The sequence below is a fragment of the Pleurodeles waltl genome, chromosome 7 (assembly GCF_031143425.1).
Source record: "Pleurodeles waltl isolate 20211129_DDA chromosome 7, aPleWal1.hap1.20221129, whole genome shotgun sequence".
NCBI classification, from domain to species: domain Eukaryota; kingdom Metazoa; phylum Chordata; class Amphibia; order Caudata; family Salamandridae; genus Pleurodeles; species Pleurodeles waltl.
Genome location: NC_090446.1, coordinates 275726952 through 275746262, shown reverse-complemented (window position 1 = coordinate 275746262; position 19311 = coordinate 275726952). Strand labels below are relative to the sequence as shown.

General features: G+C 44.1%; 1 protein-coding gene across 4 annotated transcripts in view; it reads right to left on the bottom strand.

The window, feature by feature from the left end:
- RIPOR3 (RIPOR family member 3) overlaps positions 1 to 19311 on the bottom strand; it is a 451742-nt gene that overhangs the window by 286343 nt on the left and 146088 nt on the right. For 3 of the 4 annotated variants that reach the window (XM_069243646.1, XM_069243644.1, XM_069243645.1), the window contains one exon: positions 2758 to 2869. In XM_069243646.1, the coding sequence (XP_069099747.1) occupies positions 2758 to 2858 (101 nt within the window). In that variant the 5' untranslated portion in view covers positions 2859 to 2869. Of the gene's footprint in view, positions 1 to 2757; positions 2870 to 19311 lie in introns of those variants that run through there. The other variant, XM_069243647.1, reaches the window with a different exon arrangement.

Here is a 19311-nt window from a genome sequence, read left to right as displayed (position 1 = left end):
GCCCTTCATCTCAAGCACCGCTCCGCTGGGCCCTTCCTGTCAAGCACCACTCCGCTGGGCCCCGCCGTCTCAAGCACCGCTCCGCTGGGCCCTTCATCTCAAGCACCGCTCCGCTGGGCCCTTCCTGTCAAGCACTGCTCCGCTGGGCCCCGCCGTCTCAAGCACCGCTCCGCTGGGCCCTTCATCTCAAGCACCGCTCCGCTGGGCCCTTCCTGTCAAGCACCGCTCCGCTGGGCCCCGCCGTCTCAAGCACCGCTCCGCTGGGCCCTTCATCTCAAGCACCGCTCCGCTGGGCCCTTCCTGTCAAGCACCGCTCCGCTGGGCCCCGCCGTCTCAAGCACCGCTCCGCTGGGCCCTTCCTGTCAAGCACCGCTCCGCTGGGCCCCGCCGTCTCAAGCACCACTGGCACAATGACAGTGCCGGATCTGTCTCGAGCTACTGTTCACGGTTCACTGTGCCCACCATGCCTCCTCCTTGACCGGTGGAGACTGTTATCCACCTGATGGACTGTGGCTTTGCACTCCCCAGGATGGCCGAGTGGGCAAGCCACCCACTTGTGAGACTAGAGAGACTGTGGCTTTGCACTCCCCAGGATGGCCGAGTGGGAAAGCCACCCACTGTAGAGACTTGAGAGACTGTGGCTTTGCACTCCCCAGGATGGCCGAGTGGGCAAGCCACCCACTGTAGAGACTTGAGAGACTGTGGCTTTGCACTCCCCAGGATGGCCGAGTGGGCAAGCCACCCACTGTAGAGACTTGAGAGACTGTGGCTTTGCACTCCCCAGGATGGCACAGTGGGCATGGTGGCCCCTTCGTGGATCTGGCGTTGTGGACTCATGTGGCTGTGGTGCCCCCCCCCTTCCCTTCCCCCTGAGGTGCCTGTAGTTTTTTCATCAGATGCCCCTGCAGTGTTCTCTCCAAAGGACTCAGGTCTCCTGTGTGGGCTTTGCCCTTGTGTTGATACACTTTGGCCCACGGACACTTGGAATCTCGTTAGATGTGCAGGACTTATTGCCTCGGTTTATCGTATGCACTGGATATTGAATTGGTATTTTTGAATTGTTATTGCTATTTGACCGTGACTTATCAGTGGTTTTTATTTCCCATAAATTTCGAGTCACAATTTAATTATGTCCTTGCTTTTTTTATGGGGGTTTGGGTGGTTTCACTGTGACTTGTTGCTCTGCATTGGTGTGTACATGGTTTGGGGGGGTGGGTGTATCGCGTATGTGTGTGCACGTAACCTTTCGTCCTCCCCCCTCCCCTGTGTCGTAGGTGCAGTACTCACCGTTGTCGTCTGCGCCGGCGTTCGTACTCGTGGTAGATGAGCAGGTAGACGAGAGCAGGTAGGATGTTTAATTCGGGTTCCATGCTGTCCTCCTTCCTCGTGGAGTGCGTAGAGGTGCGCGTTTTCCCGTTCGTAGTCTGTTTCCGCCGTGATTTTATCGGCGGTGCTCCCGCCCCGGAAAAGGTGGCGGATTGGCCGGTCATAATAGTGTGGGCGGTACATTGTCTGCCGCCTGTCTGTTGGCGGTGACCGCCGCGCTGTTTGTCGGTCCCGCCGTGGCGGTCGGAGTGTTAATGTGGCGGCCTGTGTTGGCGGTTCCCGCCAGGGTCAGAATTCCATTTTTTGGACCGCCGGCCTGTTGGCGGGTTGGCCGCCGCTTTATCACCGACCGCCAGGGTTAGAATCACCCCCTAAAACCACCAAAAATCTTAAAACCAACCTAGTTCTCGTCATTTCACCAGCCACTTCTTAGAGAAGCTCAAAGGACTAATTGACACCTCTGCATGTTTCAGCCCCCATGTCCTGGCTAACAACAGACCCAATCCCAGATGTTAGCTTAGCTGTTCTAAGTCAACAACATTGTAAACAGCTCTCACGCCTCACTTAGACCTTATCGTTGTCTCTACAGCTCGTCCATGTGTGCCCCTCAGGTTGTTTTTGGCCCTTGGAGCAATGTGTCATTCATGTGCCCATCACCATCGTGTCTTGTCCTACAGTATCATCAACCCGAAAACCTACAGTACATCTTCATATCACTGTTGATCAGTTACCACTCCCACATAGACACTGTCGAAATTATTTGACACTTTCAGCTACACCACTGAAATGTCCCACAATGTCTTTAACCATCTTTGGCATATTCCCTCCCTCCAATATACATCCTTACATACATCTGTCACCTGCTGATCTATGTGAGAACCCTTCTCTACAGTAGTAGGAAATCTAACAGACCTGGCATTTGGTTTCCAGTAAGGGAAACTAAAAGCCCTTCCTTCGGATTACCACTGTCTTTGCAGTCCTTGACAAAGGTAAATCTCCCTACTACCGCATTCCAGTCCCCTTCCTCCAAAACCACTATCTAATACCATTCAAGCACTCCTTCCCCATCTTGTCCATTCAATAACATCTCCTAGCTCTCAAAGGATAGCCTCAGAATATTTCTTTCCATTAATATTCAAATTAAAGAACATCCCTCACAGCTCTCATTCAACTTTGTTTTCACCACTCACCCCTTCTTCAGAGTATCTTCTAACCTATTTGCTTTGCCATAAACATGGAGGTTGAGAAATGCCCTAAGAAAACCAGAAAGGTAATAGGTGGAATGCTAGCAAAAATCTCAACCAGAGTTAAATCTTTAGGTGCTCTAATAACTTATTCAAAAAATGGATGATCCAAAAATTACACAGCTACTGAGAATGTTGTCCTTCACAGCAGTGGTTACTGTTTGATAGTTGATGCTTTGCTACTCACGGTATCTTCCTGCTTGGTACGGTACTGAATCCAGCAAAGGAAAGGCTTCTGCTGATTCCATCCCCATCACGGGGATAGATGAATCGTACTTTTGCCGACATTGTGGAACACACTGTAGGATGAAAAAGAAGACATTTAGTTTTACAGCTTACAAGCTAACACAAAGAGCAAGAAAAAGAGAAACTACTTCCTTAAACACAAATATACCCCACTATCATGCTGTGCAGTTATGGTCAGAATTCAATAGTGTATGCATGAAGCTGAAAATATATCTAATTTGACACATCAAACAATTTTGAAATCATACTCTCTACTCCGTTGTCTACTCTACTATGTCCTCCATATCAGCTGTCATAAAATATCCACTTCATAGTTTAGACACTTTTGGTACCTTGTGGGCGTGACCAAGATCATATAAACTTCATTATGAAACTGTCAATTGGGATTTAGACTATTGTGAGCATTGAGTCTACTCTGACAAATATCAGAGAAGACTTTCTCTTCAGCCTTGACCCAACGTCTAGGCAGCCTAATATATTGTGGGCCTCATCTGTGTTACAGATGCCTGCAGAAAGTTTCCGGGATAGCCCCTGATAGGGTCCAACATTATTGAATAATGAAAGGTAGCAAATTCAGATAGGATCTTCGGCGTTAGACGCTCACAAAGAGCGTTACAAAGTCCAACCGAGCTTCCCCCTCTTCCATCTACTTATCAATACCTACGACATTCTTCAATTGAACTACTAGATCAGAATGAGGTATGGTTTAGTTTCAAATATGCCATGATGATACTCTGATTCATATCAATGTGGAGAGCAGCAAGGAGACCCACATGCACATCTGGGTGTGCCTAGAGAAAATAAATCACTGAAACAGGGAGAGTTTCTTGTATTTGAGTGGAACAACGATCATTCAAAGCCCTCTCCTAAAGTATTTGGCATGGGGGTTGTATTAACAATGTATCTATCAGTTATGAGTAATGGAACTACTTTACAGGTGGGCTAACATAACTGCTGACCAATCAGATACCTGTAAAGAAGGTCAAGAAAGAGGGGGAGCCAAAGCCCTGGCGCCACTTTCTTCTTCTTCTTAAATTAAGCACCAAGTGTACTCCTTTAGCACTTGCCACAGAGAGTAATGAGAAAGAGCAGTGCACGACTTACTCAAGGAGCTGATGTGGGTTAGTAACTCAGAAATCTGTAAAGCGCAAAATAGCACTTAATAAATCAATTTCCAGTCAGTTATTTTACTTTTAAAACAAATACAGATTTAATTCACACATAACTATTAAACTTAAAATTACAAACATGCACCATGAAAACCAGACCTCTCCCCCTCCTGAAAAAGAGATCGCTGTAAGAAGGTTTCTCAGTTTCAATCAATGTAAAGTCCCTTTCTATGATGTGTGGCAAACAGTCCCCAAAATACATCCCATTTCTCTTGCGTTTGTGACAGATTTGTAAACGTAATGACCATGACATTACATTTACAATGTAAACCTTGTTCCTATGGTAGTTATCAGGGTACACAATATAAAACCCCTTGCTATTGTATTTGTCACAGGTTTATGGCATCGAAAGCCCCTTCACATTTCATTTGACATGGGGTCTATGTTAACAATGTCTCTCTCACTTAAGAGAAATAAAACTACTTCCTACTTTCAACTGCTGCCCAATCAAGATTCTGTTTGTAGGACGATCATGAAGAGGCAGAGCTAAATCCGCTCACTCTCGCTATACTGTTTTTTAAACATTTTTTATTACAGGAAGGTATGCCAGATCTAAAAAGTCCTAACCTGGTACAGAAACTATTCAGAGTTATAGACCAAGGGCCTCATTTACAATCTTTTGGCACAGGGCAGTGCTGCAAGCCTTTTTGCTTTGCTGCCCTGCTTCAAAAGAAAGGGGGCAGGAAGGCATGGTATCGACAAGATACAGCGCATTCCTGTTCTTTACCCCTGTGCTGGTGCAAAATGCAGAATTCAGCACACATAGAAAAAGCAAAAACAAGGAGAAATAAAGGTATTTCCCTCGTTTTGCCTCCCTTACGCCTCCCCTTGTAAATCTTGGAATGCGTCAAAATCATTAGAATTTGAATGGGAACACCCACTGCAACACCCATGGAACGCCTCTTTGACACAAAGTAAGGCAACACAGCGATTGGCGCTGTGTTGCCTCACTTTATATCTACAATGTCATGAAAAGCCAAAGAAAGTGGCTTTCCGTGGCCTTGTAGATATGGGCCTGCGCTGCTGGTTCATCAAAACAAGAGACACACCTGCGGCCTAAGCTGCTTGTAAATAAGGCCCCTTTATTTATAGTGAAAATTGAACTCATTCAAGGCCTCTGTCTTTGCTTAGAGCTACAACAATGGAATATGCATCAGAGTAACAGCATCTCATAAATGTCATCAAATAAATTTGATAAAGGGGTGACACACTGCAAGAAGTGACAGTTGTTAATGAACTATTGGAAGCAACACTAAAGCTCTATAATGAACTATGAGCTAGGTCTTGATGAAACTTGATTTTTATATATATATTTTGATTGTGAATTAAATAAAACAGTTCAGAATTTGTGTATCTTGTTGCGGTATATTTACTTCTTTAATTTTGTGCCTTGCTTTACATTTCAAATCAGTGATTCAGTGGGGGTTGACTGAAGTCTGAAGGTTAAGAACCATAGATCTACTGCATGTTCCAAACTTGCCCCACTAGGTAATTGGGCTAAGTCACATTTACCACTAAATAGATCGAGATTGATGATGGTTGGTTCGTGTTAAATAAAATCAGTGACGCCCTTGGCATGCTAATACTTCATAAACACAGCTCTGCGGTTATAAGCACCCCACCCAGTTCCTGTAGTGCCATGTCTGTATCTGATTTGATTGAAGTATTGCTTAGAAAATGTGCCAGACCACTGGTCATGAGGTTTCATAATATAAAAGAATGAAAGAGTAAATAAAAAAATATATAAGCTCATCAACTCATGACTCTTGGATGCAACCCAAGTTTTTTTAATACTGGGTCACACATCCTTGCCTCATGAATCATTAGTTGAAAGAATTTGTCATTAAGGGACATATTTACAAGCCCCTTGCGCCACCTTGCATCACATTAGGGTCGTTTTTCTTACGCTAATGTGACGTTAAGGTGGCTTTTTCATCGCACCATATTTACCAAGCGACGCAATGCTTTGTAACCCTTGCACCACATTATGCCTGCGTCAAGACTAATGTATGCAAAGGGGGGCATTCCCTGTTAAGAGGCCAGTAAAATGGCACAGTGAAATTTACAAGTTTCCACTGCGCCATTTTTAACGCCTGCCTATGGCACTCATTAAAATGACGCTCTCATTGTTTAAAGTGGGCCTCCCTTTACTTTGCAGAATTAGCGTCATACTTTTTGGCGTTAATCCTGCAAAGCATCACAATAGCGTCAACATTTTTGATGCTATTGGCCTAACGACTACTATAGTGCACCATATTTTAAATACAGCACAACCATGTTGTCGTTTGTTGAATGTAAGGGCACGCAAAAAAGTGGCGCATCAGAACCGATGTGCCACTTTCTTGTAAATATGGCCCTAAATCTCAGAATCATCCAACTTTTAATTGCCCGCCTTGTCTCCTCTTCCATTATTTGGTCTCTTTTCCTTCTGTATCTTCTGCTCTCTTCCCTACTGTTTTGTCAGAGTTTCTCTAGCAGCCACTTAGATTTTCCTTCATTTCTATCATTTTTCTCGCTTCATTTTGATGTCTTTTCATCAAAATATTTTAGAGTGTTTCTCTCCTCTTCGCCTCTGATAGCAATCTCTCTCTTTTTTTCTCTCACATAGTCATCTATTCTTTCTCTCACACTCCCTCTTGCTCTGTCTTTGCATTTAACTCAATCTACTCCTCTTTGTTTTTCAAATCAAATCAAATGTAATATTGTCAGTGCGTCTAGTTAATGAAAACCATTGCACTTATACAAATAAATCAGACCATCACTCTTGGAATAAAATAGAACCATAACAAATAAAACCATGGAGTTATTTCCTGTTCAAGACAGGTGACGTAGGTGCTGGGGTGTTATAGTGTTAGCTTCCTGGCTGGAGGCTTGTTACAGAGTCTTGTTATCAGCCGTGAGTGCATTGGCTAGGGCGCGCTCCACATCTTCCAGATATCTCACCATATGGGAGATCAGTTTTTGATTGGTGGAGTTAAGACAGATTACTGACACATGTCCTCATTGTCAGACCCCCAGTTGAGCCCACAGTGGTATCAGGAGCCTGCAACGCTCCTCCAGGGTCCTGGGGTATAGGCAGAACAGTGGGGCACAATTTTGGGTGTTAGCCCTCACAGCCGGCAGAGTCCGTCCTTTGGTAGTTGTGGCCATGGCCTCTCAAGTATCCCTACTGGGAAGACCCCCAAGCGGTAGATCAAGAACTTCCTCTTGGTGCTGGAGGTTAAAAATTTCGCCAGGTATGACTGGGAAGTTAGGACCTTGTAGCTGCTCAGGACTAGCCAGGCGTGGTGCCTTTTCTTGTCTTCAACGAGGGACATAAGCTTTATTCTTTTTTGGTTAAGGTTTTGAAATATTTGGGGTTAAGCTCCGATGTCCAAAGGCACTCAATATCGAAATGTTTTATTGAGGAGTCAAGGTATATCATCGCCGGTGATCGGGGTTCCATTGTTATTTATTCCCAGATGTCATAGTTTATAGTGTTTGTGGCCGCAGCCCTTGTTTTGTGAAGAAAGTTGATATATAAGCTGCTCTCCTTGTTAAGGACTGTTTTAGTAGGCCGACCTCCAACCTTATTTGTGCTGGTGATGTATGACTTGGGAGCTTGAACAATTGCCTGTAGATGCTTACTACTGTGGCATCCATGACCCTTGAGTCCCTGTCACGGAGTGCATTACTGCCATAGGCTAATGTTGGAATAACCTTGGCTCCTGCTATTTCTAGCAGTGGGCTGAGTGAGTATTTGTTCAGTTTTGCTGACAGAGTCTGTAGCCCCTTGGAGAGCACACCCCCTTTCTGTCTTATTTCTTCTTCATGCCTGAGAAAGAAGCCGTGGTAGTCAAACAGAAGGACTAGATATTTATAGGTTGTTGTTTCTTCAAGCGTGCTTCCACTCAGTCCCCATGTTGCTGCCCCCTTTAGGGATCTCTTGCCAATTATCATGATTTTGTTTTTTTTTGTGGTTGATTTGTAACTTGTTCTCGAGGACATAGTCCTCCGTGGCTTTCAGGAGGCGTTGCATACCTACCCTTATTCTGCTGAGCTGCACAACCGCGTCTGCATATAGCAGGTTTGACAATTGCTTCATTCCCACTCGGGTTGCATGGGAGTTGACTGAAGATAGCACCATTGAAAGGTCTGCCTGAAGAGATTGAAAAGCATGGGGGGCAAGACACAACCATGTTTTAGGCCTTTTGTCATTGGGATCTTCCTGGATAGGTTTGACCTGTTGCCCAGTTTAATCCTGACCCACGTGCTGGTGAACAGAGTCTCGATTGCTTTCAGCAGTTGTTGTGGGATTTGCCAGCTATTAAGTTTTTCCCAGAGTCTGTTTCGGTTGATGCTGTCAAAGGCTGCTTTGAAGACGATGAAGCAGAGATAGAGTGGGAGTTTTGTGGCATCAGAAGAGTCCAATGTGAGGGATAGTGCCATAATGTTAGTGTCTGTGCCTAAATTACAGGTGAACCCTATTTGGTTTGCGTGGATTATTGACTTTTGACCGCCCAGTCAACCAGGTGTTCTAGGAGAGCGCTAGCATAGTATTTTGCTTCATTGTCTATGAGTGCGATCAGGCGGTAATTGCTGGGATTCGACTCCTCTTTCTCTATCTTGTTTTCTTCCGTCCCTTCTATTCTTAAAGCTCTTTCTTAACTGCTCCCCCATTCTCTGTCAATCACACATTTTTATCCTCATCCGCTCTCATAATTCTTCTCTTGCTCTCTCACTCCATGCTTCTCCATAATACTAACCCTCTTTTCCTTGTAGTTTCTCTCTCTTCTTCTCTGTGTGAATCTCAAACTCTTTTGCACTCTCTTGTTGTCTTCTTTCTGTCCTCTGTTTGCCTTTTGTTAGCCCCGTCTCTCTCTCTCCCATCTCCCTCTCTTTCACACTTCCCCCTCTTCCACTTTCTTTTATTCCCTCACTGTCTCTTGGCCAGTCTTAATTTTGCACCCCAGCTTTCACAATTCTTCTATTTTCTCTTTCTCACTTATCTCTTCTGTCTGTTACCTCTTTGGCTCCTCTCTCTTTTTCGTTTATTTCTTTTACACTTTATTTATGGATTTATCTAGTTGTATTATTTACTCTGTTCATCCTCTCTTTTTCTGCCTCACTTCTCTTCAGTCTCCTCCTCTCTGGTTCTCACAGCCCATTGCTTTATTCACTCTACTTTTCTCTTTCCTTGCTTTCGTAATCACTAACTTTCTCTTAGCTTTTGCTAGTTTAATCCATTATATTCTATTTATTTCTATGTATTTCACTATTTTCTTCCTGGGTTTTCAATTCTTAAAATCACATCTTGTTTTCTCTTTCATGTTTGACATGTCTTTCTCTTTTTCATTCTCTCATATTCAATCTCTCTCTTCCTGTGTTAGTTGTAGTGCATTTGTGCCACTATGTTTACACTAATTTATTGCGTTAACTCATTTCCCCACTGTGCAAAAGAGAGATTTCTTTACATGGTATCATGCTGAGATGCACGTTTGTAAGTGCATAAAGCACTGATCCTGCTATATGCAAAACATAATTTTTCTTTGCTTTAAAAAACAATTGCATAACAATTCACTGATGTAACCACTGCACCCTGTTGGTTACATGCAGGCTTGTGTAGGAAACATGATACCCCACATCCCACCTTTATTTTCCCACACCCAAGCCCCACACTGGGGCCTTCTGTTGCACAGATTTATCCATCTATGCTTGTGACTTTCACCACTCGTGCTGGCCTCTCTCTTCATCACGCTCTCATTTGACTTGGAAATAATATAAGGTGCATGCTGCTCAGTCCTTTGCCCTCCTCACCCAGTACAGGTTATCCACTTTCCCTTAAGCCTTGTGTGTGTGTGTGTTGTCCCTCGTCCTGTCTTGTCATGGTGGTTAGGTCATGCCTTATTTTCTCCTGCTCAAGCAGCTTCTCATCCATCATGATTGGATGTCTACTGTTCTCTGTCCAGGGCTTTTTAGTTACAAAACCTTGTCTTAGCTGTCCTGTCTCCTCTCTCTCACACTGTTCATGTGAAACGCTTCCTTGACCACTGTCTTTCCTCTGTCATTCCACCACCCTGTAACCATTTCCCCATCTGACATGGTGCACGGTACCATGTCCCCTACTACTACTCTCAGGACCATTCATCGTGATCAATACACTCTCCCCCGAATCTTGTCCATATTCCTCCCATGTTTGTACAGAGCTTTGGTCCCCACATAAAAGGAAGTCAAATACATTCCTTTGCATTAAGTATTTTGTTTTACAGGCCGGCTCTAGCTATGAGGACAGGTAGTGTTGCTTTAGAATATAAAATGAGTCCACAATGTAGTCAGCATATTTAGAGGTCTGCAAAAGGAGATCGCTCAACCTACTGTTGCCTCAGATGTATATTTATTTGTTCTTTGTAGTGTAATCAGTGGAAAATTATGTACTTTAGAGGAAAACAAATTTTTCTAACAGTCATATTTAAGCCAAGTCCCTGATACTCAAGTCCACATTGATACAGTTGACGGCCAGGGCACAAGAAGAGAAGGCTACTCTAGACAACAGGGTGAGTCACAGTCCAGCACAACCATTTTCTGAGAACAAAAGATGCTTTGCAATGTAACTGTTGCATATGAAGGCACCTTACCCCACTGCTGCCATTTAGCTTTTCTGTATATCAAGGAAACGTGCGCTGCTGTTATCTTTCCTAACTAGGTGAGGCAGTAGTTGTCATTGCTTCTATCCAGGGTGTACCTGTTCTGAGTGCGAGGGAAGATTGCACTGACTGGCTGTGATGTATATTCAAGACACAGCTGCAGACCTGCCAAACCTATTGTTTCCAATACATTACATGTATTTGCAGTGCAATTTGGCTCAGACCCGAGCTCATGACTGGATGGCTTTGTTGATCCTCTCAGTTGTCTGTCCTTGATTCAATAGCTCTACTCTCCATTCTGGCATTTGTCCCAATCTGGAGCATTTCACACAGAACTGAGCCTGACTGCATGATTACTATCATTCCACTGCATGCCAGAGGATATTCGATATTTTGTTATTGAGCACTTAGAGGTGGTGCATGTGTTTCCTTGCGTCCATATTTTTTTCTCTCTGCGAAGCACACTCTTTTAACAATCCCTTCACTGATTGTCCACCTCACACTCCCAATCCTGCTCCCTCTCCTGTTGGCTGTGTAACATTTAATTATTTTAAAATGTAATGAGCACATGGCAGCTGAAACGTGCTACTGGACTATTTGCTACCTTTGGTAAGCCTCAGGTTCACCCTTTTTTATTTTTAACATAGTAACATGGCCACCTGCCTTGTTACAACGATAAATTAAAAATCGCCAAAATGTGTCATGGCACACACTCATGTGTATGTAACAACACATATGGGTGCATGTGTCACAGAACATGTGTACATGTTGGTGGCCATCTTGGAATTGGTTTCCTTGACTAGAAAGCACATTACAATATTGTTTTTTATGAATGCATTTGCATGCCAGTGCTAATAAGCTTTGGCAAAGCCAATGTCTCCGCCTGTTAAAGTTATGGTCAATTGCCTTTCGAATGCTTGTGTTTTGGTGAGGAGTGTACAGTGTTTTTACCTATTTCTACATGTTCTGTGTGTGAGGGATAGTTGACTGCTGCTGCCATGCTGTACCTCTTCAGTGTATGAGGGAAGCGTGCACCCATGCTAGACAAAATGTACTTCTTATGCTAGGGCGCATTTAGAAAAACCTTTCACAATACAAAAAAGACAATTTTTCACTCTGTGTGTATGTTTCTCTCTGCATGGCACAGTGTCATTTTGTAAGTCACGGACATGGGTCCAAATTCACATCATTTGAAACAAGTCATTATCTAAAATTATTTGAAACCCCAAAACCATTTCATAAAGTAGTGGACGGAGGATCATACATGATTAATAAACGTGTGCAGTTTCCAGTTGGTGATGTTGTTTCGAACCTGGCCACAATGCATCTAGTAGTTTCCAAATCCATAAATCTAACATGAGAAATTATCAACAGAGAAATGTTAAAAAGCAGACTGCGTTTCAAGACTGTCATAACCGGTTGGACCTTCATCATTGCTGTAGACTACAGTCTGCCCCTGCCAAAGGCTGGCATAAAGTGGCACATTTGTTACCGAACTGTACGTGCTGCTGGGACGGGATGTGAGTCCCGGACAGGATACAGTCACTACCCAGCCCAAATATTACATTAGAGGATCAGAAATGCCGGAGAGGGAGTGTACGTTCCACGGTCTCTGTGCGGTACAAGAAGACAGGCATGCCTGGCATTAAGCAGATGCCAGGCTGTGACTCATCACAAACCAGCCACGTTGCTCATAAGTAATTGTGTTTTTTTCTGAAGATGGACAGTAATGAAGCTCACTGAATGCTGTGGCACCCTGCAATTGTTCTCTGCCAGCCTTTTCACTGCGGTTGACCCGCCTTGAAAAGGCTGGTGGAGAGCAAGATTGTAATCAGCATGGCGGTGCTGACTTTGGGTGGGCCTCCTTATGAGTGCCCAGCATCTTTAAGATTTGGTTGGAGCTTTGAAAAAATCATAGGGTTTTTGCAAAGTCCCAATTTCACAGTTTGTTTGCACATGTTTTTTTTAATCCTAAGGGATGTAAGGTGAGACAAGGGGGTAGAACGGGGGGGGGGGGGAGGGGTTTAAAGATCACCAAGTCACAGGGGCAGCCCATTCAGAGAAGGCTAAAAACATCCCAGCAATTCTTCTGCAGATTTACTAATTTCCTGCTTATCAGTAACTCGGGGGGAGAGGGCGGGGGTTACAGGCCATTAAAACATTATAGGGAATAACATGCAGGATTTTGAGTCCCAGTTCTCAGATGTTTTTGAACATTTCCACACAATTTCAGCAGAAGTGTCTGGATTAAAGACAATGGGGCCATGTTTTTCATGCAGGACTTGTAACAAGGTAGATCTCAAAAGTGTCTGATCTTGTAAAGGTAGTTAACCCTTCCCTACACAGTTTATTGTTATCCACTCTTATATTGTAATGTGTCATATGCCACTTTTTTATACAAAGGACACTGGCAGGTAAGATGTAAGGAGGAAAGGTACTCCGTGTGTTCCATATTCAGTCAATCAATTGTATTCGTAGATTAGCTGCAAAGTATGAGCAACACTAAATAAGTACAGAAATAAATTGATTCACAAACCATAAGAAAGTATTGTTTGAGCATAAAATAGTGTATAAATTAGTATACTAACCTCTATTTGCACATGATTGTAGTTGTATTATACTTTTGTTTATCCATTATTATGTCAATTTGTTATCAAGTCAGGCTCTTAAAATCAAGAGTTAAATTATATGATTTCCAGTTGGGTGGTAAAGGAACATCCTGTGATTCTTGGAGGAAATGATAGAGGACAGGCCTTTGGTCTTTCATCCAGAAACTGAAGGAATTTCTTTTGCCACCTACAGTTGCAAACTCAAATCTTAATGGTTTCTTGGACTAAATCAATGAAGACATCCAGAAACTGAAGCAGAGACCCCAGGAAATTTCTGTACCCTCACAGATTATAGTTCAGAAATATAGGTTCATTGTCCCGCACTACAGGTAAATCACATGGTTAACACTTACCAGTGCAAAATACACCAATCAAAATCCAAAGTGTTTTCAATCACATAGAATGCACAGAATATAACAACTCCAATTAAACCACAAAATATACTTTTTTCAGTCATGGATTTATCAAGCCATTATCTGTCAACGATTGTAAATAATTTTCTAAATGCCATTTTAACTCTTCCACTGCTGGGCCTTTTCCCCCAAAGTGCTAAGCATTTTTATGGCTAATTCGGGTAGTTCACACTTAGGCCTCAATAACTTTTTGTCTACATAAGCAATCAAGACCACATTTACATCCTTTTTTTCCAACATCCTGGGGATTCTAAAGGTACCCAGAGTTTGTTGATTCCACCAGAGGGCACCGCAAAATTATCCAAAATATAGCTGCTGTATGGTGTTTTTTTGGGGAAAAATGTGCTTCAGAAGAAAGTGCCTGTTTTTTTCTACAAATTACATCAATGAAAGGTTTGCTATGCTAAGATCACAAGCTTCCCAGCTTTCAGGAACAGGAATATTTGATTCAGAAAACCATATTTAACACAATTGTGGCATTTTACTGTGAGATAGCCCATTTTTAATTTGTTGTGCTTTGAACCTCCTTCCAGTTTGTGGTGGAGACGGGTGTAATAACCATGGAGGATCCTGGACAGCTATCCATTGCTGAAAACTAGACAAAATTCAGAATTCAGCAAGGGGTCATTGTTTAGACCCTTCAAGGTTTTCCCAAAGAACCTAAGGGCCTTATTACGAGGCTGGCGTTGCGAAGACTGCCAGTCTTGCGGTGGCGGTCTGACCGCTGCGGCTTTGGCAGTCTGACCGCCACATTATGAGGTTGGCTGGCAGACCCGCCAACCTACCGCCGACCCAGCCAGGATCAGAAATCCAGACAGGCTGACAGCAGTCCTAGTTGTAAACAGCCAGGGTGGCACTGAACTCCGCGCCACCCTGCTGATTACAACCTTGTTCTCTGCCAGCATTTTCATGGTCCTTCCACCGCCATGAAAAGGCCGGCAAATGAAAAGTGCGGGGGGCCCCTGCCCAGCACCCTCAAGATACGCATTGTCTGTAGTGAAGACAGTGTGCATTTCGAGGGTGCTGGTGCCCCCCTGCGTATGGCAGCATTGCCACTGGCTCTATTATGAGCAGGCGATAATGCTACTGCACCTTTCCCACTGGGCTGACCAGTGGAAACCTTGGTGGGAAAGTCATAATGGAGCCGGCAGGGAGGTTGCCAGCACCGCAGCAACCTCTATGTCGGGAGTTTGGTGGACAGATGTTTCCGCCCACCAAACTCACAATCAGCCCGTATATGTTGAAATACAGAAATATTGGAAATTAGTAGGAAAAAATTGCCATTTGTGACAACAATTTCAATTGTAACTTTTCATCACAATAGCTGATTTACAAAAGCAGTATACCATTACATCTGCTAGACTCTTCTGGTTGGAGTGATATATAGGGTTTGTGGGCTTTCTAAGAACTTGAGGTCCCCAGAGCCAATATTTGAGCTGCCTCTTTCAATGGTTTGTATTGTATACCTGGCATAGAGCAATTCATACTTTAAAATATAAGGAGTAAAAAATAGGTATTCAGGAAATCCATGCATTTCCAAAAGGGGCACAAGATATGGAGTTTAGAAGCATTGTTATAAGCACATCTTCAAAATGTGTGGATACCCATACTAGCTTGACTTAAAATGTCTTCTTTCTTACTCCCTGACTTACATATGGAAGGCACAAATGTAGAGAAATACAATTGTAATAACACTTATTCCAAAATTCTGTGTTCCCCTAATTCTCCTGATAAAAATTGTACAACACTTGTGTGGGTAGGACTAGTACCCATGACAGGAAAGGCCCCAAAACGCAACACAGACAAATCACATTTTTCCACTGAAAACGGACCCTGTTTTTGCAAAACTAGCTGTGGATGTTGGGCCCTAGCTCAGCTGGCACCAAGGGAAACCTAGCAAAACTGTACTTTTTTAAAACTAGACACCTAGGGAAATCCAGGATGGGATGACTTGCATGGCTCTCAGCAGGTTGTTTTACCCAGAATCCCTTGCAAACCTCAAACTTTGACTAAAGAAATACATTTTCCTCATTTCTGTGATGGAAAATTATGGAATCTGCGTGGAGCCACAAACTTTCTACCACCCAGAATTTCCTAAGTCTTCTAATAAAAATGGTACCTCACTTGTGTGGTTAGGCCTAGTGCCCACGATAAGTAGCGACCCAAAACGCAACATGGATACATCACTTTTTTCCACTTAAAACTGAACTGTTTTTGAAAAGTTGGTAGCAGTGGTTTTTGGGCCATAGCTCAACCAGCACCTAGGGAAACCTAGCAAGCTTGTACCTGTTTGAAAATTAGACACCTAGGTGAAGCCAGGATGGGGTGACCTGTGTGGCTCTCCCCAGGTTGTTTTGCCCAGAATCCCTTGCAAACCTCAAACTTTGACTAACAAAACACATTAATCTCACATTTCTGCGATGAGAAGTTCTGGAATCTGCAAGGGGACACAAAATTCCTTCTACCCAGCATTCCTCGAAGTCTCTTGATAAAAATGGTACCTCACTTGTGTGGATAGGCCTAGTGCCTGTGACAGGAAATCGACCACAACGCAAGTTGGACACATCAAAGTTCTCTATTCACAACTGACCCCTTTTCTGCAAAGTGGGTAGCTGTGGTTTTGGGGCCATAGTTAAGCTGGCCCATAGGGAAACCTAGCAAATGCGTAACTTGTTTTAAACTAGACAACTAGAGAAATCCAGCATGGGGTGACTTGTGTGGATCCTGTGAGGTATTTTTTACCCACATGCTTTGCAATCCTCAACCTTTGCCTGAAATCACTCACTTTCCTTACATTTCTGTGATGGAAACTTTCGGAATTTGCAGTAATCCACAAAATTCCTACCACCCGTCATTGTCTCACTTATGCCGATAAAAATGCTGCACCACTTGTGTGGCTGGGCCTACTGTCCATGACAGGAACAGATCAAACCAAGGACAATGTGAGCCCTTGCATGAGGACTCCTATTGACCTCAGTTGGATACGTTCCTGTCACTGCCACTGGGCCCAACCACACAAGTGGTGCAGCATTATCATGGGCCTAAGTGTGGGCAATGCTGGGCCACTTGTGTGGCTAGACCTAGTATTCGTGACAGGAACAGATCCAAGCAACAGCAATAGGAGCCCTTGCCCTCCTATTGACCTCGATTGCATGTTACTGTCACTGGCACTATGCCCAACCATATAAGTGACACAGCACTTTTATCTGCACAATTGGGGCACTGCTGGGTGGTAGGAGTTTTGTGGATTCTGGCAGATTCAGGAAGCTTCCATCACAGAAATAAGAGGGAAATGTGTGATTTTTGTTAGTGTTTGAGGTTTGCAGAGCATTGTGAGTAGGAAAATGGGGTCGTTTTTAGAACTGTCTGGGTCTGGTATGTTTTTCCAGGTGGCAGCCTACTCAAGCCCAAAAGGTGCAGCTTTTCACCATTGAAAGTTGGACAATACTTGGAGTTAGTCAAACTCTCCTGGAGCGTTTGTAAAAACAACATCTAAAATAATCAAATGTCCTCCTGCTTGCCATTGGGATGAGATGCTTTAGTGTGCAAGGGAGCAGCAAGACTGTTGAGGTTTTAGGTGTGAGGTGGGGGGCGATGTTAGGAGGGGAAGACCCAGCCCATTATTTAATTGAAAATATATAGTGCTGCAATACAGATCTGAGGTAATTACCCCATTTGCCCCTGGAGATTGGGGGACAAAAAGACGGTTTCCCCTTTCTTATGGGGGTGGGGGAATGGCCATGCCCATGATGGGCAGTCCCCACCCCTACAATTAAAAAAAGTAATCCCTATTATGAAGTCGGCTTTCTGCCCCCAAAGGGGGGGCGTATGGGGGAATTATCTATCTACCCCCCAAGGGAGGGCAGAAAAAATGCTTGCCCATTTTTAAGGGGGTGGTGGCATGGCCATTCCCATGCTGAACCACCATCCCCACCCCTACATTTAAAAAATAAAGTAATCAGGGCTGTCTAGTGGGCTGACTGCCACCCTCAAGAGGGGCTGATGGGTCTAATTGCCCCCTTATGCCCACTGGGAGGGCAGAAAGACTGTTTCCCTATTTTATGGGGGTGGAGGCATAGTCATGCCCATGCTGGGCAGACCCCACCCCAACAATTAAAAATTAAAAAAGTAATACCTGGAGTCTAGTGGGCTTTCTAAGCCCCCCTTAGAGGGGCAAGTGGGGGTAATCGACCCCATCAGCCCCCGTGGGGCCATAAATACTGTATCCCTTTTTAGGCGGGATGGGGGCATAGTGGGCTTTCATGCTCCCCAGGGGCAGATGGGTGTAATTGTTTCCATTTGTACCCGAGGGGGACAGAAAGACTGTGTCCTCATTTTTATTAGGTGGGGACATAGCCATGTCCATTCTAGGCAGCCTCTACCTCTACGTTTAAAAAAAAAATGTAATCCCTGGTGTCTAGTAGGCTTTCTACCCCCTAACCCTGAATGTGTAGATGGGGTAATTGCCCCCATCTACCTCCCGGGGGCAAAAACACTGTAATCTTAAAATTTTTAGGGGGGAGCACAAACCCTTGCCCAAAGGGCAGCTCCCCAGTGTCTATTGGATGGATTCTTGCTTGTGGATTGCCCTCCTGCAGCAATCCGCAAGCAGGGATCCACTTGGGAAAGGTACCATTCCAGCGATACCTCTCTCATGTGCTTTGGTGCTCTGAGGGGCTGAGATTTGCTCCTGAGCACTTTCACTTTCACTTTCACTTTCAATGTAACGAACTACATTGAAAAAACAATGTCTCGGGCTGCTGGGGAAGCTCTTACCCAACTCACGAGGCTAAAAAACAAAAACGGAAATCCTTTTGCAGTAAACAGCAAAGGGATTTTCTGTCTCGCGTATCAGGATGGCTTGGAGACATCCTTCGCACAAAAGCACTGTGCTGGAGGACGCCTCTAAGCCATTCTCATCATGGAAGTAGTTAAGACCCCTAGTCGACTGAGGAAGTGTTAGTGTAATCCTATTGTTTAAAATATATGAAGGAGACATTGCAAAGCACAAATCATGTTTTAGTTACAGTTGCTGGCTGTGCAAACTGTAATCTGTCCATGGGAGGCATTTGTCTAAGACTAAAAGATTAAGATCTAGATTTGATACAGAGCTATGAGGAGAAGGGACGGTGGGTTGAATTGTTTCAGGAGACCAAAAGTTAAACAAATGGAGTGGCAAGGTGGACTGCAAGTGTAGAGAGAAGACACAAAAAATAAATAAGTAGTAGGAGAGAGACATCCGATGACTAAGCGGAAAGTCCAATTCCTAACTGAACGTGAGCAGCAGGCCATGATGTGATACAGAGATAGACAACTTGGGGACAATCTAGTGTATGCCAAACTCAGCAGCAACCCCCTTACCTCCATGACTAACTTAATCAGGGACAAATTAACATACTGGCGAGATCACTGCATTATCACGGAACTAGAACTCAAATATATGCTTAACATGACTCCACGCGCACCTTAAATATACATCTCACCAAAAGTACATAAGTCTGGACCATTCCCACCAGGACGACCTCTCATTACAGGGATAGGCTCATCCACTGAGCCCACTCAGAGTTCATTGACTTATACCTGCAACCACTGGACCAAAATCTACCATCTTACATCCATGACATTAGCATTTACTATGCCAACTTGAGGACATTGATTGGACAACAGAGTGTCTAGACGTT